The sequence below is a fragment of the Lampris incognitus genome, chromosome 2, assembly GCF_029633865.1.
Source record: "Lampris incognitus isolate fLamInc1 chromosome 2, fLamInc1.hap2, whole genome shotgun sequence".
NCBI lineage: Eukaryota > Metazoa > Chordata > Actinopteri > Lampriformes > Lampridae > Lampris > Lampris incognitus.
In genome coordinates this window covers 147194822-147217806 of record NC_079212.1, presented here as the reverse complement: position 1 = coordinate 147217806, position 22985 = coordinate 147194822, and the positions used below count along the sequence as shown (strand labels likewise).

Genomic DNA, 22985 nt, shown 5'->3' with positions numbered 1-22985 from the left:
CTAAATGACCTCTAATAAGCCTATCTACCCACGAACCTTACCCTTAACACCCTGCTGCTTGGCCCCAAGCCTTATCCCTCACTTAAAAAGAGACGCTCTTCGCAAAACTGCATCTTTTTAAGGTGGCACATCCCATGGTCCATAATCATTTCCCCCTTTTCATAGCCTGGCAAATCTCAAATTCTGCAGCTGAGCTAATTAGCAGCTAGCATTAGCATTCAGCTCAAGTCATGTCTTAAGAGTTTTCAGTGCTATAAGCGTACCTGAAATCGAGTCAGGATGGTTCTCAAAATGAGATGTTTGAGATGAACGGCCTGAGATATGCTTGTATTTAGGAATAAAGGGTGATAGTGTGTTAGTGTGGGCTGATAGTAGAGTCGTTTGGAGGTTTATCGAAGACCCATTGAGAGGTATGTGTATGTTGTAAACTATATCTTTTTTTCATTCATTAATTTTCCATGCCACTTACGCTAATCAGAGTCGTGGGGTACTGGAGCCTATCCCAGCACTCATTGGGCAGAGGGTGGGGAAACACCGTGGACAGGTTGCTTGTCCATCACATAAACTCTATCTGTTGATCATATTTGTCTGATCTTGGTTTGGCACCATTGCGTTTTTTCAGTCTAACTGAGCAGATCTCCAATAGTGTGAATAATGGACAGAACGTTTTATAAAGGACATTTTACACTTTAAGGAATTTTGTTTTAGCGCGGTGTCTTCCATTTGCCCAGTGGACTGATTTTTTTGTTTTTCTTTTCGCCTATGTCTTTGTTTACTTTAGAGGACTGGCATTAGGTGTGGACGTCAGGGCTGGCCAGGACTAGATTGGATGTACTCATAGTTACTCATTCCATTTGTCAGACTGGGCTTAATTTCATATAATAAATGTCATTAATGCTATTGGATTCATGTTGTTAGCACATTTAATTGGCTGTTCATGGTTAGCGATGTAACACTGAGTAATAGAAATGGAAAATAAGGGGGGGTGAACCCACTACGAGGGAGAGTTGCAGCCTCCCCCGCGTGCACTAATGGTCCCCAGTGTCAAACTAAATGTAAACAGCTATGATATGACAGAAGAGCGGCGCCGTCCCCAGTAGGGTGAATGCTGTTCGCTTTCAGCAGGTAATGATGGCCCCAGAAAGAAGGCCAGTTATCAACAAAGCCGAATCCCTGCTCATTACAGTAACGAGCCAGCCCTCCAGCTCGCTAAGATTATCCTCTATATTGGAGACTCTGGCCCCGGTAAACAGTGAACCAAGCCTGGTGAAGCTAATCTGATATTGCGGATAATGGAGTCTCCTATCACAAGCGTGCATTGCTTTGCCCTGTCAACAGGAGCAGGAGAGGCATGCTAGCCGGTAGGACTACCAACAGGGCTGGTGAGCGGTGAAAACCGGTTTGCAGTCGGGAGAGGTGACTGCAGACCAGGCCACACGACCGGTGGCTTGCTCTTGCGAACCTTCCCACGCTGGTAAACAGAGACAAACTCCGCCGCATCTGCCGACGAAGCTGAGCTAGTGCTAACACTAGCAGGTCTGCTGTCAGGCCCGGGGCTAAGGCTATCTGGAGTGCCCGTCACGTCTAACGTAATCCTAGCCTTAAGAAGCTGCTCTAACTCACGGACACGTCTCTCTAGTAGAGACAACCTGTCTGTAACTACAGAACAGTCACCACAAACCATCGTTATAACGAGGCTGCTTCAACTGGAAATGTAGTAGAGCTAACTGCTAAGCTAGGCTAAGCTCAAAGGTATTTAACAAACTAGGAACGAAGGGCTGCCCACTGACATGAGTCGTTTGAGAAAGAAAACTAGCAAACTAAGCACAGAAAATAGCTAAATCGGTAGGACAAATGGAGAGGTTAGAGCAGAATATGGAGGAGAACAGATGGTAAGAGAATAAACAGCAGTTACCAATCTCATGAGGCCGAATCTCACGAATGCGGAAGCCGGAAGCCAGCCAGAAGCACAGCAGTGAATGTAGCATTAAACAGTTACTGTATGTTTATGTGCCCTGGGTGAGGACTTTAAAGTTGCCAAGTGTTGTCTGAAAGGTATCAACCATTGTTGGAATGGTCAGATTTACCATCAGTGATCAAAGATGGAGATAATTACTAAACCGTACGACATTTCAACTTCTCCAACTAGTGTTGGCCCAGAAAACATAGCTGTGCTGCTGATGGTGAGGACACACACTGAGACTTTTAATCAGGGTCCATTGTCTCTGTGCGGATTCCTCCAAAACATCTCATAAAATAAACTACGGAAATTATTTTCTTACACCTGCGTCCAGTCAAGCTTGTGGTGTTTGTTTCCGCTCGGTTTGTGAAATTAAGGGAATTTCAGGTTATCAGTCACTGTCATATTGGTTGGCACGTGTTTATTCCCTTTGGGTTGCATCACTACTTTCAGTTGGGTTGTTACATCTGCAGAGCCTGATTTTATTTTATGTTTTTCTTAGTTCTGCTCAAGTTATTTTTGAACATTACATGAATAACATGGTTGACATTAACTACAGTTTCCAAGACAAAGGCATTAGTCTACACAGATGAAATCAAACGCATCCGATAAGATGTAAAAAAGTTTAATCTACGAACAATTATGTCCATAAATTGAAGTTAATAGGGTACGTGTTTAATTTGATTCTCCGTTTGATCATCTCTGATTTAGAACGGGGTAGAACCTTGCTCCCGGTCCCCGTCCCAGAAACCATCTCGTTGTGTTATGATTTGTTGCTCATGGCGTCTGTCCTCTGTAGTTTGTGTTTCACGTTTGTCATGTCCAGTGTTACACTCATTTGCTGGATCGACCTTTTTCAGAACCTGTTCTTTGTTGTCGCCAGATGAACTAGACATGATTGTAATAATGTCCAGTCTGCCTGTACTGCACCTGTACCTGCTGCTGTAACCATGTTATTTCTGTTCACTGCTGTCGCTCTGTGCGTGTGTGCGCATGTGTGTGTGTGTGTGTGTGTCTGTGTGTGTGTGTGTGTGTGTGTGTGTGTGTGTGTGTCTGTGTGTGTGTGTGTGTGTGTGTGTGTGTGTGTCTGTGTCTGTGTGCGTGCGTGCGCATGTGTGTGTGTGTGTTCATTTGCGGTTGGCCTTCATTGTTACTGGCTAGATCGCTCCCATCCCTCCACCCACCCCATCGCCACCATCACCACGGATGGGGCTCCAGGCCTTAACCCCGCAGGCAGTGGCGGTCTTATTAATGGTAGGTTGACACCAGCGCTGGTCTCCAACCTCTTCCTGTCCTGACTCCTCTGGCCTTCATCCTCCGCCTACCTCTCTCTCCGCCCACGGGTGCTCCGCCTGCTCTCATAAAGCCCGCAGTCTATCTTAATGCATGTCCCCTGACATTCTCTGTCCCTTTATTTTCTCTGCATTGTGCCCTATCTCCATTTTCTTGTCCTGGATTATATGTATTAACCATGAATCGATAACACCGTGGGAGGAATTTTAGGTTTTATGACGCCCTTAAAAGAAACATCAGACCAAAAGACTGACAAGCCACCAAACCTCCATCAGGTGTGTAAGGATGCTGACAGATGATGGAAGAAGCTGTAATGCTGGTCATATTCAGTCCTAATAAAGATGTTGTCAGTGCTAGCTAGGTAGCTTATGGATTTCAAATGGAGCTTCATTAGTATTACCTTACGGACATGAGTTTCTTTTTTCTCTTCTGGATTAAAAGAAATGTCTGACCTAGGGCCGTCACAATTATTACTGTCACGATCATGGATGAGTAGACTCGCTAGCCCTTGGCTAACGGGTCGGGCCCTTTATTCAACTGGTTAACGTTGTCGCTCGTGGTGCGGGAGAGCCGGGTACGCATCCTGGCTGCAGCGGTTCCTGGGCTGCCCCCCTCCTGAATTTGCTACATTGGTGTCAGAAGTGGGATGTTGAGACCGTGAGGCCACCGGAAGCCCGCTTCCCGAAGGAGGGGGGTAGTGTAACGACCACGAATAAGTAGGCTTGCTAACCCTTGGCTAACGGGTCGGACCCTTTAGTCGACTGGTTTTTAGTCGACTGGTTAACGTTGTCGCTCGTGGTGCAGGAGACCCGGGTTCACGTCCCAGCTGCAGAGGTTCCCGGGCTGCCCCCCCCCGTATGGCTGCCCCCCCCCGAATTCACTACATTACATAATTGCCTGATCATGATTATTTTAGCTGACCATGATCATTTTGTATAATCAATAGAATCATTTCTGTTCATTTGTGTAAAAACGGTCTCCCACTATCTGCCAGTATCTCTCATTATCTCCACTATCTCTCACTATCTCCACTATCTCTCACTATTTCCCTCTATCTCCAGTATCTCCCACTATCTCCACTATATCTCACTAACCCCCACTATATCCAACTATCTCCGCTATCTCCAGTATATCTCCTGTCTCCACTATCTCCCACTATCTCTCACTATCTCTCACTATCTCCCACTATCTCTCACTGTCTCCACTATCTCTCACTATCTCTATCGCCACTATCTCTCACTATCTGCACTGTCTCCACTATCGCCACTATCTCCAGTATCTCCCACTACCTCCACTATATCTCACTAACCCCCACTATATCCAACTATCTCCGCTATCTCCAGTATATCTCCACTGTCTCCACTATCTCCCACTATCTCTCACTATCTCTCACTATCTCCCACTATCTCTCACTGTCTCCACTATCTCCCACTATCTCTCACTATCTCTATCGCCACTATCTCTCACTATCTCCACTCTCTTTCACTATCTCCACTGTCTCCACTATCTCCCACTATCTCTCACTATCTCTATCGCCACTATCTCTCACTATCTCCACTATCTCCACTCTCTTTCACTATCTCTCACTATCTCCACTGTCTCCACTATCTCCCACTATCTCCACTGTCTCCACTATCTCTCACTATCTCTATCGCCACTATCTCTCACTATCTCCACTATCTCCACTCTCTTTCACTATCTCCACTGTCTCCACTATCTCCACTCTCTTTCACTATCTCTCACTATCTCCACTGTCTCCACTATCTCCCACTATCTCCACTGTCTCCATTATCTCCCAGTATCTCTCACTATCTCCCAGTATCTCCCATTATCTGTCACTATCTCCCACTATCTGTCACTATCTCCACTATCTTCCACTATCTCCCTCTATCTCCAGTATCTCCCACTATCTCCACTATCTCTCACTATCTCCCACTATATCCCACTATCTCCGCTATCTCCCACTATCTCCGCAATCTCCAGTATATCTCTACTGTCTGCACTATCTCCCCCTATCTCTCACTATCTCCCGCTCTCTCTCACTATCTCCACTATCTCCACTGTCTCCCACTATCTCCACTATCTCCCACTATCTCCCTCTATCTACAGTATATCCCACTATCTCCCACTATCTCCCACTATATCCCACTATCTCCCTCTATCTCCAGTATATCGCCACTGTCTCCACTCTGTCCCAGTCTGTCCCACTATCTCTCACTATCTCCCTCTATCTCCAGTATATCTCCACTGTCTCCACTATCTCTCATATCTCTCACTGTCTCCACTATCTCCCACTATCTCTGTGCATGTATATTGTGAGATCAGTGTTTGTCCTCAGCTTGTCTTGTGTTGTGTGTGTGTGTGTGTGTGTGTGTGTGTGTGTGTGTGTGTGTGTGTGTGTGTGTGTGTGTGTGGGGTGGTGGTGATGATATATCCTCTCTTGTCGATGTTCACTGTGTGATACTGTGCCCGTGTTGTAATGTGCCATTGTAAATATCGATGGTTTGACTTGTGTTGTTGGTAATATTTGTGGATAACTTGTGCTCACGTTGTGAGTTTTCACTCAAACCATATCTAGAGATAGGAATAGTTCAAGTAAGGCGCACACTTCATGAGCCGTACTCTAAACACACCAGCACACACAAGGTGCATTTGACACATACAGAAGAACAGTAATATCGGCAGGGCCTTTAGAACAGCCAGGTGCAGCTTATGTTCAGAGTACACAGTAGTGACGTGCCACTCATACACTTTATAAAATAAACGATGGGGCGTTCGGGTGGCATGGCGGTCTATTCCGTTGCCTACCAACACGAAGATCGCCAGTTCAAATCCCCGCATTACTTCCGGCTTGGTCGGCGTCCCTACAGACACAATTGGCTGTGTCTGTGTGTGGGAAGCCAGATGTGGGTATGTGTCCTGGTCACTGCACTAGTGTCTCCTCTGGTCAGTCGGGGTGTCTGTTCAGGGGGGAGGGGGAACTGGGGGGAATAGCGTGATCATCCCATGTGCTACGTCCCCCTGGTGAAACTCCTCACTGTCGGGTGAAAAGAAGTGGCTGGTGACTCCACATGTAGTGGAGGAGATGTGGTAGTCTGCAGCCCTCCCCGGATCAACAGAGGGGGTGGAGCAGTGACCGGGACGGTTCGGAAGAGTGGGGTAATTAGCCGGATACAATTGGGGAGAAAAAGGAGGGAGGGGAAATCAAAAAAGGGGGAGAAAAAATAAATAAAAAAAATGTTAGAGAGACAAACTCACTGCTACTAAAACACATGGTGTCCTCTAGTAGTCGTCCAATGCACATGTCCATACCACCTCCCTGCAGGCCTCTGTGTGACCGTCCCGGAAATGTTGTATTAAAGGTCATTTTCCTGTCTTCCTGTTTTGATGGCGTGTGTCCGTCTGTGTTTTAACCGCTGGTCAACATGTCTGCCCTGGTTGTTCTCGTTACTGTCTTGTATGTCTCCATCGTAGGTAAAATGCAGGATGGGAATATGGAGAACAACCAGATTAAAGGTAACGCACCATAACTTTCACTCCCTCCTTTTCTCCTCCTCCTGTTTGACTCCTCCCCTTTTCAATTTGACTCCTCCCTGTCCTCTTCCTCCTCTGATCAGTCTTTCCTGTCTTCACCTTTTCCCTCCTATCCAGTCCCTCTTCTCCTTCTCCTCCATGTGGTGTGCATGGTGAGCCTGGGGTCAAACAGCTGGGAAATGACTTGTGGTGGTGTTATTGGAAAATGACTTGTGGTGGTGTTACTGACTGAAGTTCACCTCCGTCCGACAAGTCTGAACGTCTTCAGGAAGCCAAAGTTGAGGAGGTTAAAAACAACCCATAATTCATGTCGTTTCTGCTGCTGTACAGTCTAACCAAGAAAAAACCATCCCCAACATGTAGGAGATACTTCTTGTTGGTTGTGTTGAGCTTGTTCTGCTAGGACTTGCAGCAAAGCTGCTGCTGCAGATCTGGATCTGGAGACAAAATGCTGTCCGTCTAACAGGTCTATTCCCCAGGACGCCTGTGGTGTTTTTGTTTTTGTTTTGTTTTTTGCATTTCTCCCCAGTTGTACCCGGCCAATTACCCCACTCTTCCGAGATGTCCCGGTCACTGCTCCACCCCCTCTGCCGATCCGGGGAGGGCTGCAGACTACCACATGCCTCCTCCCATACATGTGGAGTCACCAGCCGTTTCTTTTCACCTGACAGTGAGGAGTTTCACCAGGGGGACGTAGCGCGTGGGAGGATCACGCTATTCCCCCCCAGCTCCCCCTCCCCCCGAACAGCCATCATGACCGATTAGAGGAGGCGCTAGTGCAGCAACCAGGACACATACCCACATCCGGCTTCCCACCCGCAGACACGGCCAATTGGGTCTCTAGGGACCCTCGACCAAGCCGGAGGAAACACGGGGATTCGAACCGGTGATCCCGTGTTGGTAGGCAACAGAATAGACCGCCACGCTACCCGGATGACCCCCGTGTAGGGTGTATGTTAACGCTGATGTGTCCTCCTTGCTGCGTGGAAGGTGGTCTGCAGCGTTGCAGTGAGTTCTCATACTTTACTGTTAGACATGCAGAAACTAGGTCAGCTGTTGTCAAAATGAAACAATAAAATACAGAATAAATTATTTGAATAAATATGCAGTAGAGAGCCATTTTTCATGTGGTAACGTCATAAACGTGATAAATGAAGACACAACACTTAGTGATATAACCCACAAATCTAAATCATGTTTCCTCCATAGAGCGGCATAGTAGCGCAGTGGTTAGTGCGGTCGCCTCACAGCAAGAAGGTCCTGGGTTTGAGCCCCGGGGTAGTCCAACCTTGGTGGGTCGTCCCGGGTCGTCCTCTGTGTGGAGTTTACATGTTCTCCCCCGTGTCTGCGTGGGTTTCCTCCGGGGGCTCCAGTTTCCTCCCACAGTCCAAAGACATGTAGGTCAGGTGAATCGGCCGTACTAAATTGTCCCTAGGTATGAATGTGTGTGTGTGTGTGGGCCCTGTGTGATGGTCTGGAGGCCTGTCCAGGGTGTCTCCCCGCCTGCCGCCCAATGACTGTTGGGATAGGCTCCAGCATGCCCGTGACCCTGAGAGCAGGATAAGCGGTTCGGATAATGGATGGATGTTGCCTGCATGATTATACTACTGGAGGAGCTAGTTAAATATAACCAAAATAGAGTTTGTCTAACAGCAAGAAGGTCGCTGCACTAGCACCTCCTCCTCTGGTTGGTCAGGGCGCCTGTTTGGGGGGGAGGGGGGGGGAATAGCGTGATCCTCCCATGTGTTACATCCCCTTGGTGAAACTCCTCACCGTCAGGTGAAAAGAAGCGGCTGGTGACTGGCATGGGGTAGTCTGCAGCCCTCCCCGGGTCGGCAGAGGGTGTGGGGCAGCGACTGGGACGGCTCGGAAGAGTGGGGTAATTGGATGGATACAACTGGGGAGAAAATACAAAATATATATATATATATATATATATAGTTAGTGAGAAACTGTAAGTATGTGAAGAAGCGTGCAGCTGTGGGAAGCAGAGAAGACAGGAAGAAGATGTTGGTCCATCTTCACATGCAGGTGGAGCTTGCGTAGCGCTCTGCACCATCTCTACACAGACATGATGGAGCAAAGTCCAGCTGCGTGTTAAGTGTGTTTGAACCAGTTTGTCACCACGAGTCCCCGCAGCTGTTTGACCCTGGTCTGACCCGCTGTCATGTCAGCTCAGAACCTGTCTCCTTCTCCAGCCCCACCGGTCGTCTGTCTCCCAGGTGGCATTGTTGTTGTTGGTTTTGTTGTTTTCCTTGTTATTCTTCTGTTGTTGTCGTCGATGTGTCCATCTCTCCCTGAGAGAACCACCACCCACCTTTCAGTTCACGACTTTAATCCCGTCCCGCTAAAACACCACCAGACCACATTCTGGTTCCTCTGTCTCAAATAAACACGGCTTCATGGCCCAACCCAACCCGCCCCAGCTGCTCCAGGACACAGCTGCCTTGTTGTGCAACGGTCACAGTCACACACACACATACACACACACACACACACACACGCTGGTGGTGGATTAAAGTGAGTCTGTGACGGGGGCGTCCGGGTAGCATAGCAGTCTATTTCACTGCCTACCAACACGTGGATCGCTGGTTCGAATCCCCATTTTACCTCCGGCTTGGTCGGGCGTCCCTACAGACACATTTGGCCGTGCCTGCGGGTGGGAAGCCAGATGTCGGTATGTGTCCTGATTGCTGCACTAGCGCCTCCTTTGGTCGGTCGGGGCACCTGTTCTGGGGGGAGGGGGAACTGAGGGGAACAGCATGATCCTCCCACGCTCCCCCTGGTGAAACTTCTCCCTGTCAGGTGAAAAGAAGCGGCTGGTGACTCCACATGTATGGGAAGAGGCATGTGGTAGTCTGCAGCCCTCCCCGCATCAGCAGAGGGGGTGGAGCAGAGACTGGGATGGCTCGGAAGAGTGGGGTAATTGGCCGGGTACAATTGGGGAGAAAAAGAGGGACACCCCCCCTCCCTCCCCCCAAAAAAGTAGTGTGTGACACTTACGAGGTTGTCCTGTTTTAACACCATTACTGTCTTGGCCTGATGAGAAGGGAGGTGTTAGATGGAGCGTCCAGACTGATTTACAGTGAGGTTAATGAGGTTCAGTAACAACAGGACAAGACAAAGCTACTGACCCGTTTGTTATGCAGCCTCACACGGTGAGTTTAGAGGAAAATGAAATAGCCTCTATGTGCAATAAGAGGTCTTGAGAAACATGATGCACATTTTGGTCCTCTTCACTGCAAGTAAAATTCTCAGTACATGAATGGAGAGATTTCCAAATACGTGACATCACATGTTTGAGAGCATCAACACAGATGGTGTGGGGTAGTAAATAAAAGGCAGTGGCGTGGTGCGGGCACTCGTTCTATGGTGAAACTCCATTAGCATGGACATGGACTGCTGATGTGTGAGTGATCCGGCCTCCACATGGCCGCGGGGCCGAGAGCGGGCCCGGGCCGTGTCACGCAGGCCGGACAAGTGCAGGTGCAGTAAGGGTGAATCCAGTACGAGTGCGGAAGCAGCTTTCAGTTTTAAAAGCTTCTTCACAGACGCACACGCCTCATTGTAGCTGCACACCAGGCTGAAGTAATGCTGCTAGCGGCGCAGCACGCATTCCCATGCTGCCACTCTCTGCTGCTCTGCTGGTGTGTGTGTCAGTGTGTGTGTGTGTGAGTGAGTGTGAGTGTGTGTGTGTGTGTGTCAGGGACTTACTGAGGACTAGTTTTTATGGCCTGCTCGTCTTTCTTTAGGAAAGACCTTGAGGAAGACCTGGAATCTGGTGGTTTGATTAGCCACATTAACAAGACTTCCCTCCACAGCAGAGACAGCAGCTCGCTTCCACACAACATGGAGGGACTGATGTCAACTTGTCTGTTCTTCCTCATTTACCAGTTATCTGCCATTTACCAGTTATCATCTACCATTACCAGTTATCATCTACCATTTACCAGTTATCATCTATCAATTATCATTTACCAGTTATCATCTACCAGTTATCATTTACCAGTTATCATCTACCAGTTATCATTTAGCAGTTATCATCTATCAGTTATCATTTACCAGTTATCATCTATCAGTTATCATTTAGCAGTTATCATCTACCAGTTATCATCTACCAGTTATCATTTACCAGTTATCATCTATCAGTTATCATCTATCAGTTATCATTTAGCAGTTATCATCTACCAGTTATCATCTATCAGTTATCATTTAGCAGTTATCATCTACCAGTTATCATCTATCAGTTATCATTTAGCAGTTATCATTTAGCAGTTATCATTTACCAGTTATCATTTAGCAGTTATCATCTAGCAGTTATCATCTAGCAGTTATCATCTACCAGTTATCATTTAGCAGTTATCATCTACCAGTTATCATCTACCAGTTATCATTTAGCAGTTATCATCCAGCAGTTCTTCCCAGCAGAGCTCTGGGTGACGGGTGGTGTAACAGTACGGGGCTTTGACCCGCAGGAGTTTTTTTTTAATGGCTAAAAAAATACTTTTTTCCATGTACCTTCCACATGGCAGGTTGACATAACACAACATATTAGAAGCAATATTAATGTATGTATTATATTATTATTTGTATAGTATACCCATTATTGTTTTGTGTCTAGTCGCACACAACAGCTGAGGTGCAGTGGTCAACTTCATGTGATGGTCTGGTTTCACGTTATTATCACACGTTATTATCACTTTATTATCACGTCATTGCGTTATTACATATCACACATTATCACGTTATTATCACGTTATCGAGTTTTATACATATCACATTATTATACATGTTATGTTATCACGCTATGATCACTTTATCCCATTATCACGTTTATTATCACATTTTAACATGCTATATCCCATTATGACATTATCACGCTATTATCACATTATATACATGTTATTATCACGTTATCACAAGTTACTATCACGTGTTATACACGTTATTAACACACTGTCACATTACTATACGTGTTATTATCACGTTATTATCACATGTTATCACATGTTATCACGTCACTGCGTTAATATATATCACAAATTATCACGTTATTATCACGTTATCGAGTTTTATACATATCACATTATTATACATGTTATCATGTTATCACGCTATGATCACTTTATCCCATTATCACGTTTATTATCACATTTTAACATGCTATATCCCATTATGACATTATCACGCTATTATCACATTATATACATGTTACTATCACGTTATCACAAGTTACTATCACGTGTTATACACGTTATTAACACACTGTCACATTACTATACGTGTTATTATCACGTTATTATCACATGTTATCACGTCACTGCGTTAATACATATCACACATTATCACGTTATTATCACGTTATCGAGTTTTATACATATCACGTTATTATACATGTTATGTTATCACGCTATGATCACTTTATCCAATTATCACATTTATTATCACATTTTAACATGCTATATCCCATTATGACATTTCTTATCACGTTATTATCACATTATATACATGTTATTATCACGTTATCACAAGTTATTATCACGTGTTATACACGTTATTAACACGCTGTCACATTACTATACATGTTATTATCACGTTATCACTGACTGTCTTCATTATCTATACCTGCTTTATCTGATGCAGGCTGAGGGTCTGGAGTCTATTCCAGCATGTATACATTATCCCCACACACACACTCACACACACACACACACTCACACATCACACACCTATGGTCAGCTGACATACATGTATTTAGTGTTTGGTGTGTAACGAAACCAGTCCATACAGAAGCAGAACAAACCAACACACTGCACACTGACTGGGATCAAACCAGCAGCGTGTCTCTGCTGCACATGTTGACCACCTGCATCCTCTCCTGCTATGTCCACTCATCACTTTATCACAAGGTTCATAAGTCAGTCATAACAACCTACACAGCACATCACACTGTAAGACACAAGTCACATACAGGACAACACACCCAGTTCTGCCATCACATGACCCACACCACAACAAGCGCTTCACACAGCCAGTCATACAGGCAGGCAGTACAACCAGTCATCCAAAGGAGCTGAATCAAGTGCAACTGATCCAGTTATATATATATATATATATATACACTACCGTTCAAAAGTTTGGGATCACCCAAACAATTTTGTGTTTTCCATGAAAAGTCACACTTATTCACCACCATATGTTGTGAAATGAATAGAAAATAGAGTCAAGACATTGACAAGGTTAGAAATAATGATTTGTATTTGAAATAAGATTTTTTTTACATCAAACTTTGCTTTCGTCAAAGAATCCTCCATTTGCAGCAATTACAGCATTGCAGACCTTTGGCATTCTAGCTGTTAATTTGTTGAGGTAATCTGGAGAAATTGCACCCCACGCTTCCAGAAGCAGCTCCCACAAGTTGGATTGGTTGGATGGGCACTTCTTTGAGCAGATTGAGTTTCTGGAGCATCACATTTGTGGGGTCAATTAAACGCTCAAAATGGCCAGAAAAAGAGAACTTTCATCTGAAACTCGACAGTCTATTCTTGTTCTTAGAAATGAAGGCTATTCCATGCGAGAAATTGCTAAGAAATTGAAGATTTCCTACACCGGTGTGTACTACTCCCTTCAGAGGACAGCACAAACAGGCTCTAACCAGAGTAGAAAAAGAAGTGGGAGGCCGCGTTGCACAACTGAGCAAGAAGATAAGTACATTAGAGTCTCTAGTTTGAGAAACAGACGCCTCACAGGTCCCCAACTGGCATCTTCATTAAATAGTACCTGTTAGAGCCTGTTTGTGCTGTCCTCTGAAGGGAGTAGTACACACCGGTGTAGGAAATCTTCAATTTCTTAGCAATTTCTCACATGGAATAGCCTTCATTTCTAAGAACAAGAATAGACTGTCGAGTTTCAGATGAAAGTTCTCTTTTTCTGGCCATTTTGAGCGTTTAATTGACCCCACAAATGTGATGCTCCAGAAACTCAATCTGCTCAAAGAAGTGCCCATCCAACCAATCCAACTTGTGGGAGCTGCTTCTGGAAGCGTGGGGTGCAATTTCTCCAGATTACCTCAACAAATTAACAGCTAGAATGCCAAAGGTCTGCAATGCTGTAATTGCTGCAAATGGAGGATTCTTTGACGAAAGCAAAGTTTGATGTAAAAAAAATCTTATTTCAAATACAAATCATTATTTCTAACCTTGTCAATGTCTTGACTCTATTTTCTATTCATTTCACAACATATGGTGGTGAATAAGTGTGACTTTTCATGGAAAACACGAAATTGTTTGGGTGATCCCAAACTTTTGAACGGTAGTGTATATATATATATATATATATATATATATATATATATATATATATATATATATATATATATATATAACTGGATCAGTTGCACTTGATCCAGTTGCACTTGATTCATCTCCTTTGGATAACCATGACCTGGATGGATGAGAACATTCACAGACAGTACAACCAGTCATACAGGCAGGCTGTACAGTCAGTCATACAGGCAGGCTGTACAACCAGTCATACGGGTAGGCAGTACAACCAGTCACACAGGCAGGCTGTACAGTCAGTCATACAGGCAGGCAGTACAACCAGTCATACAGGCAGGCAGTACAACCAGTTACACAGGCAGGCTGTACAGTTAGTCATACAGGCAGGCTGTACAACCAGTCATACGGGCAGGCAGTACAACCAGTCATACAGGCAGGCTGTACAACCAGTCACACAACCAGTCAGTACTATCAGTCATACAGGCAGGCAGTACAACCAGTCATACAGGCAGGCAGTACAACCAGTTACACAGGCAGGCTGTACAGTTAGTCATACAGGCAGGCTGTACAACCAGTCATACGGGCAGGCAGTACAACCAGTCATACAGGCAGGCAATACAACCAGTCACACAACCAGTCAGTACTATCAGTCATACAGGCAGGCAGTACAACCAGTCATACAGGCAGGCAGTACAACCAGTCATACAGGCAGGCAGTACAACCAGTCATACAGGCAGGCAGTACAATCAGTCAATAAGTCTCTCGTGACAATGATAACACAAGTTTGCCCTGTGTTCATATCTGAAAGAACCTTCTTTACTTTGGAAGCGGATCCTGTTTCACCTGAAGGCCCTGTGTTGACGTGGAATATTATGGAGTGTTGTCAGAGTTTATGTTGGACCCCCCGACCCTCCCAAAGCCCACCCCTCTCTCTAACCCTACCCCTCTCTCGCTCTCTCTCTCTCTCTCTCTCTCTCTCTCTCTCTCTCTCTTTCTCTCTGTCTCCTGTGGTATCTACAGTGAAGAAGCAGGATGGAGCAGCAGCCATGGAGATGCAGCCGCTGAAGAGCGCTGAGGGTGGAGAGACAGAGGAGAAGGAGAGGAAGAAGCCGTCCGCCCCCAAGAAAGAGAAGTCGGTGCTGCAGGGGAAGCTGACCAAGCTGGCCGTCCAGATTGGCAAAGCAGGTATGTTGCATAGTGCACACCGATTGGCCCATCTCTCTGTCAATCAAACCAGAGGCAGCGAAGTAATGTGCCCTCAAACTGTCCATCAAAGCGAGGCAGCACACTGATGGGCCCAGCACTGATGGGCCCAGCAACGGGTCGGTCCAAGGTTGAAACTAGATCAGTGCAATGTTAAGGACCCAAGAAGTGTGTGGAGGATTTTGTTGGAATAAGTCAGTCAATCAATCAATCAATCAATCAATCAGCCAGTCTTTATTGTTGAAGTTGGTGAATATTTTGTGCCCTCAGACACAAAGCGATATAACAAACAATAACACACGAGTTATAAATAATAATCAGGATCAAGAATATTTTATTTGTCATTTCATCTAATGTACTAGTAGGTACACAAAAGAAACAAAATTCCGTTCCCTCCAGCCCAAAGCAGTGCAACACAGAACACAAAAACACACATCCACAAATAACACCACACAAAACGTACAAAAATAGAGAGAACAAACCAAAAAAAAAAAAAAAAACAGCCAACACAGTCCACCCAGTCCAACACAATCCACAGTCCACCCAGTCCAACACACTCCACAGTCCACCCAGTCCAACACACTCCACAGTCCACCCAGTACAACACAGTCCACCCAGTCCAATACAGTCCACCCAGTACAACACACTCCACAGTCCACCCAGTACAACACAGTCCACCCAGTCCAATACAGTCCACCCAGTACAACACGCTCCACAGTCCACCCAGTCCAATACAGTCCACCCAGTCCAACACAGTCCACCCAGTCCAACACACTCCACAGTCCACCCAGTCCAACACACTCCACAGTCCACCCAGTACAACACAGTCCACCCAGTCCAATACAGTCCACCCAGTACAACACACTCCACCCAGTCCAATACAGTCCACCCAGTACAACACACTCCACAGTCCACCCAGTCCAATGCAGTCCACCCAGTCCAACACACTCCACAGTCCACCCAGTCCAACACAGTCCACCCAGTACAACACAGTCCACCCAGTCCAATACAGTCCACCCAGTACAACACACTCCACAGTCCACCCAGTCCAATACAGTCCACCCAGTACAACACATTCCACAGTCCACCCAGTACAACACACTCCACAGTCCACCCAGTACAACACAGTCCACCCAGTACAACACAGTCCACCCAGTCCAACAGTCTAACCAGTACAACACACTCCACAGTCCACCCAGTACAACACAGTCCACAGTCTACCCAGTACAACACACTCCACAGTCCACCCAGTACAACACAGTCCACAGTCTACCCAGTACAACACACTCCACAGTTTACCCAGTACAACACACTCCACAGTCCACCCAGTACAACACAGTCCACAGTCTTCCCAGTACAACACACTCCACAGTCCACCCAGTACAACACAGTCCAAAAACTCCACCGTCCAGAGAGCAAACACCAGCCAGGATGACTGTCAGAACTGCTGGTCTGCATGGGCTAGCAGTTAGCCTAGCTTGCCCCACTTCCGCGTCCTGTCAAACCGCCCTCAGTATTTCCTCTTCGGGCGCAGCTCCAGGCAGGGCCATGGTCCCCAGGTCCATCGGATATGGCAGACCAATCTCCTTCAGCCGATGCTGCGCCAGCTCTCCCAGCCAGAAACCTTTGACACAACTCCCCCGCACTCCACACCACAACACAGACGCAGACAAAAGCACTGCACAGTCGATGCTAGGCGAGGCCGCCGCCAGACCGCATCGGTGTTCCCTCTCAGGCAGGGCCGTGAGCTAGCAGTTAGCTTAGCCTGCCATGCTTCCGCATACCGTCAGACCACCCTTGGTGTCTTCCCCTCGGGCCCACAGAACGCAGCAGACCAAGCTGTCTCAGCTGATCCAGCGCCAGCTCTCCCAGCCAGGCGAACTCAACCATCAAAATAAAAACGTCACGCAATGACACAAACTTAGACGTGGACAAAGACACCGCATAATTGGTACTGGGTTAGGCTGCTGCAAACGCGAGTCCGTGCCGCCATCTTCCCACAGCAGATGAAGAAAATGGCAGTCCACACTTCCTCATTAGGAGGAGGAGACTTGTATTCATGTCTGTGTGGTGGGTCTGCTGATGTCAGCCACGACAGCTGTGAGTGACAGAACCCGGCTCACCAGAGCTCTCTGTGTTTTCCCAGGCCTTCTCATGTCAGCCATCACCGTCATCATCCTCGTCCTGTACTTCGCCATCGACAACTTCGTGCTGCAGAAGCAGCAGTGGCTGCCGGAGTGCACGCCCATCTACATCCAGTACTTCGTCAAGTTCTTCATCATCGGCGTGACGGTTCTGGTGGTGGCCGTGCCCGAGGGACTGCCGCTGGCCGTCACCATCTCCCTGGCCTACTCTGTCAAGGTGAGGACAGACGTTGAACACACACACACACACAGTAAGAGACAGTCTAGAAACAAACACACACACAGTAAGACATTAACACAGTAAGAGACACACATATTCTAGAAAGACACACACACAGTAAGAGACACATAGTCTAGAAATACACACACACAGTAAGACATTAACAGTAAGAGACACATTCTAGAAAGACACACACACAATAAGAGACACACACTCAGTAAGACAGTAACATACACAGTAAGAGACCCATACTCTAGAAAGACACACAGTAAGAGACACATTCTAGAAAGACACACACACAGTAACACAGTAACACAGTAACACACTCAGGAAGAGACACATATTCTAGAAAGACACAAACAGTAAGACAGTAACACAACACAGTAAGAGACACATGTTCTCGAAAGACACACACACAGTGAGAGCCACCCACATATTCTAGAAAGACACACACACACACACACTAAGACAGTGACACACAAAAAGAGACACATTCTAGAAAGACACACACACAGTAAAACAGTAGTACACACATTAAGAGACACATATTCTAGGAAGACACACACACAGTAAGACCCAGATACACATGTGTTAGCATGTTGGTACTTGTGGTGAAGTGTGGACAGTCTGGTGTCACTTGCATGTTGTTAGCGTGTTGAGTCACAGCTGTGTATGTGATGTTATGACAGTGTGCATGTGAACACTGCTGCTGGTGATGTGAGGAGCTCTGCTATTCTGTGTTTCAGTCTACAGGATGTGTGTTTACCAGTATCTTTAACACACAGGTGTGTTGGCATGTAAATACTGCTTTGTGTGACATGAGACTGTCTCTGTGACTCTCGTTAGTGTGACATTTGAGACTGTCCCTGTGACTCGTTAGTGTGACTTGAGACTGTCCCTGTGACTCGTTAGTGTGACTTGAGACTGTCCCTGTGACTCGTTAGTGTGACATGAGACTGTCCCTGTGACTCATTAGTGTGACTTGAGACTGTCTCTGTGACTCTCGTTAGTGTGACATTTGAGACTGTCCCTGTGACTCGTTAGTGTGACATTTGAGACTGTCCCTGTGACTCGTTAGTGTGACTTGAGACTGTCCCTGTGACTCATTAGTGTGACTTGAGACTGTCCCTGTGACTCGTTAGTGTGACATGAGACTGTCCCTGTGACTCATTAGTGTGACTTGAGACTGTCTCTGTGACTCTCGTTAGTGTGACATGAGACTGTCCCTGTGACTCGTTAGTGTGACTTGAGACTGTCCCTGTGACTCGTTAGTGTGACATGAGACTGCCCCTGTGACTCGTTAGTGTGACAAGAGACTGTCCCTGTGGTTCTGGTTAGTGTGACATGAGACTGCCCCTGTGACTCTCGTTAGTGTGACAAGAGACTGTCTCTGTGGTTCTGGTTAGTGTGACATGAGACTGTCCCTGTGGTTCTGGTTAGTGTGACATGAGACTGCCCCTGTGGCTCTGGTTAGTGTGAAATGAGACTGTCCCCGTGGTTCTGGTTAGTGTGACATGAGACTGTCCCTGTGGCTCGTTAGTGTGATATGAGACTGTCCCTGTGGCTCGTTAGTGTGACATGAGACTGTCCCTGTGGTTCTGGTTTGTGTGACATGAGACTGTCCCTGTGGTTCTGGTTAGTGTGACATGAGACTGTCCCTGTGACTATCGTTAGTGTGATATGAGACTGTCTCTGTGGTTCTGGTTACTGTGACATGAGACTGTCCCTGTGGCTCGTTAGTGTGACTTGAGACTGTCCCTGTGGTTCTGGTTAGTGTGACATGAGATTTTCCCTGTGGTTCTGGTTAGTGTGACATGAGACTGCCCCTGTGGCTCTGGTTAGTGTGACATGAGACTGTCTCTGTGGTTCTGGTTAGTGTGACATGAGACTGTCCCTGTGGTTCTGGTTAGTGTGACATTAGACTGTCCCTGTGACTCTGGTTAATATGACATGAGACTGTCCCTGTGGTTCTGGTTAGTGTGTCATGAGACTGTCCCTGTGGCTCTGGTTAATGTGACATGAGACTGTCCCTGTGGTTCTGGTTAGTGTGACATGAGACTGTCCCTGTTGCTCTGGTTAGTGTGACATGAGATTTTCCCTGTGGTTCTGGTTAATGTGACATGAGATTTTCCCTGTGGTTCTGGTTAGTGTGACATGAGACTGCCCCTGTGGCTCTGGTTAGTGTGGAATGAGACTGCCCCCGTGGCTCTGGTTAGTGTGAAATGAGACTGTCCCCGTGGTTCTGGTTAGTGTGACATGAGATTTTCCCTGTGGTTCTGGTTAGTGTGACATGAGACTGCCCCTGTGGTTCTGGTTAGTGTGACATGAGACTGTCCCTGTGGCTCTGGTTAGTGTGACATGAGACTATCCCTGTGGTTCTGGTTAGTGTGACATGAGACTGTCCCTGTGGTTCTGGTTAGTGTGACATGGGATTTTCCCTGTTGTTCTGCTTAGTGTGACATGAGACTGTCCCTGTGGCTCTGGTTAATGTGACATGAGACTGTCCCTGTGGTTCTGGTTAATGTGACATGAGACTGTCTCTGTGGTTCTGGTTAGTGTGACATGAGACTATCCCTGTGGCTCTGGTTAATGTGACATCAGACTGTCCCTGTGGTTCTGGTTAGTGTGACATGAGACTATCCCTGTGGCTCTGGTTAGTGTGACATGAGACTATCCCTGTGGTTCTGGTTAGTGTGACATGAGACTGTCCCTGTGGTTCTGGTTAGTGTGACATGGGATTTTCCCTGTTGTTCTGCTTAGTGTGACATGAGACTGTCCCTGTGGCTCTGGTTAATGTGACATGAGACTGTCCCTGTGGTTCTGGTTAGTGTGACATGAGATTGTCCCTGTGGTTCTGGTTAGTGTGACATGAGACTGCCCCTGTGGCTCTGGTTAGTGTGAAATGAGACTGTCCCCGTGGTTCTGGTTAGTGTGACATGAGACTGTCCCTGTCGTTCTGGTTAGTGTGACATGAGATTTTCCCTGTGGTTCTGGTTATTGTGACATAAGACTGCCCCTGTGGTTCTCGTTAGTGTGACATGAGACTGTCCCTGTGGCTCTGGTTAGTGTGAAATGAGACTGTCCCCGTGGTTCTGGTTAATGTGACATGAGATTTTCCCTGTGGTTCTGGTTAGTGTGACATGAGACTGCCCCTGTGGTTCTGGTTAGTGTGACATGAGACTGTCTCTGTGGTTCTGGTTAGTGTGACATGAGACTGTCCCTGTGGTTCTGGTTAGTGTGACATGAGACTGTCCCTGTGGCTCTGGTTAATGTGACATGAGACTGTCCCTGTGGTTCTGGTTAATGTGACATGAGACTGTCCCTGTGGTTCTGGTTAGTGTGACATGAGACTGTCCCTGTGGTTCTGGTTAATGTGACATGAGATTTTCCCTGTGGCTCTGGTTAATGTGACATGAGACTGTCCCTGTGGCTCTGGTTAGTGTGACATGAGACTGTCTCTGTGGTTCTGGTTAGTGTGACATGAGACTGTCCCTGTGGTTCTGGTTAGTGTGACATGAGATTTTCCCTGTTGTTCTGCTTAGTGTGACATGAGACTGTCCCTGTGGTTTTGGTTAGTGTGACATGAGAATGTCCCTGTGGTTCTGGTTAGTGTGACATGAGATTTTCCCTGTTGTTCTGCTTAATGTGACATGAGACTGTCCCTGTGGCTCTGGTTAATGTGACATGAGACTGTCCCTGTGGCTCTGGTTAGTGTGACATGAGACTGTCTCTGTGGTTCTGGTTAGTGTGACATGAGACTGTCCCTGTGGTTCTGGTTAGTGTGACATGAGACTGTCCCTGTGGTTCTGGTTAGTGTGACTTGAGACTGTCCCTGTGGTTCTGGTTAGTGTGACATGAGACTGTCCCTGTGGCTCTGGTTAGTGTGACATGAGACTGTCCCTGTGGTTCTGGTTAGTGTGACTTGAGACTGTCCCTGTGGTTCTGGTTAGTGTGACATGAGATTTTCCCTGTGGTTCTGGTTAGTGTGACATGAGACTATCCCTGTGGTTCTGGTTAGTGTGACATGAGACTTTCCCTGTGGTTCTGGTTAGTGTGACATGAGACTATCCCTGTGGTTCTGGTTAGTGTGACATGAGACTGTCCCTGTGGTTTTGGTTAGTGTGACATGAGAATGTCCCTGTGGTTCTGCTTAGTGTGACATGAGACTGTCCCTGTGGTTCTGGTTAGTGTGACATGAGATTTTCCCTGTGGTTCTGGTTGGTGTGACATGAGACTGCCCCTGTGACTCGTTAGTGTGACATGAGACTGTCCCTGTGGTTCTGGTTAGTGTGACATGAGATTTTCCCTGTGGTTCTGGTTGGTGTGACATGAGACTATCCCTGTAGTTCTGGTTAGTGTGACATGAGACTATCCCTGTAGTTCTGGTTAGTGTGACATGAGATTTTCCCTGTGGTTCTGGTTAGTGTGACATGAGACTATCCCTGTAGTTCTGGTTAGTGTGACATGAGAGTATCCCTGTGGTTCTGGTTAGTGTGACATGAGACTGGCCCTGTGGTTCTGGTTAGTGTAGGTGGATCGTTGCCACTACCTTGTTGAGTGACACTTTGCTCAGGCACGTCATTAATGAGTTCAGCAGGAAGGGGAGGTTTGGTGTCATGTAGACTCAGTGGACCGGGTCACCGTGGAGGTTCTACATGCCTGAATAACAACTTGTGTTTGTCTTTACATAATCAACACATTTTGAAGGATGTAGTTTTGGATTGTGTGTTTACTTTTTGACGGAGGTTTTGGTGTATTTCAGGGATAGGCAACATGGTCCAGAAAGGTCCGGTGTGGGTGCAGGTCTTACACAAGAGATACACACCTGAGTCTACAAATCAAGGTTCTTAGCATAGACGATTGGTTGACTAATAGACTCAAGTGTGTAACTGCACTGTAACTACAAAGACCTGCACCCACACTGGACCTTTCTGGACCATGTTGCCCATCCCTGGTGTATTTTGTTGTAACAAGATTGAATTCATTGTTGAGTATAGATGTGCTTTTAATGTATGATGTAATTTTCTGAATTTTGTTGGAGGTTCCCATGAGATGTTAAAGGTCTGCATCCTTCTGCACCTTGTGCGACAAACCTGGGTGAAGACTTTGTGTTGTCTGAGACCATGTGAGCTGTTGAAGGCTCAGTTCATCCATCCATCCATTATCCAAACCGCTTATCCTGCTCTCAGGGTCGCAGGGATGCCTGAGCCTACACAGGGGCCACGCACACACACATTCATACAGAAGGACGACCCCCAAGGTTGGACTACCCCGGGGCTCGAACCCAGAACCCTCTTGCTGTCGGGCGACCGTGCTAACCACTCTGTCACCGGGCTGCCCAAACTAAAACC

The 22985-nt window shown here is 46.7% G+C and overlaps 1 protein-coding gene across 7 annotated transcripts in view; it reads left to right on the top strand.

The window, feature by feature from the left end:
- atp2b2 (ATPase plasma membrane Ca2+ transporting 2) overlaps window positions 1–22985 on the top strand; it is a 169634-nt gene that overhangs the window by 75696 nt on the left and 70953 nt on the right. For 2 of the 7 annotated variants that reach the window (XM_056275412.1, XM_056275411.1), the window contains 4 exons: window positions 6467–6492; window positions 6739–6769; window positions 15088–15252; window positions 17417–17631. In XM_056275412.1, coding sequence (XP_056131387.1) covers window positions 6467–6492; window positions 6739–6769; window positions 15088–15252; window positions 17417–17631 — 437 coding nt within the window. Of the gene's footprint in view, window positions 1–3121; window positions 3215–6466; window positions 6493–6727; window positions 6770–15087; window positions 15253–17416; window positions 17632–22985 lie in introns of all 7 variants that reach the window. The other 5 variants (XM_056275408.1, XM_056275407.1, XM_056275409.1 and 2 more) reach the window with 4 other exon arrangements.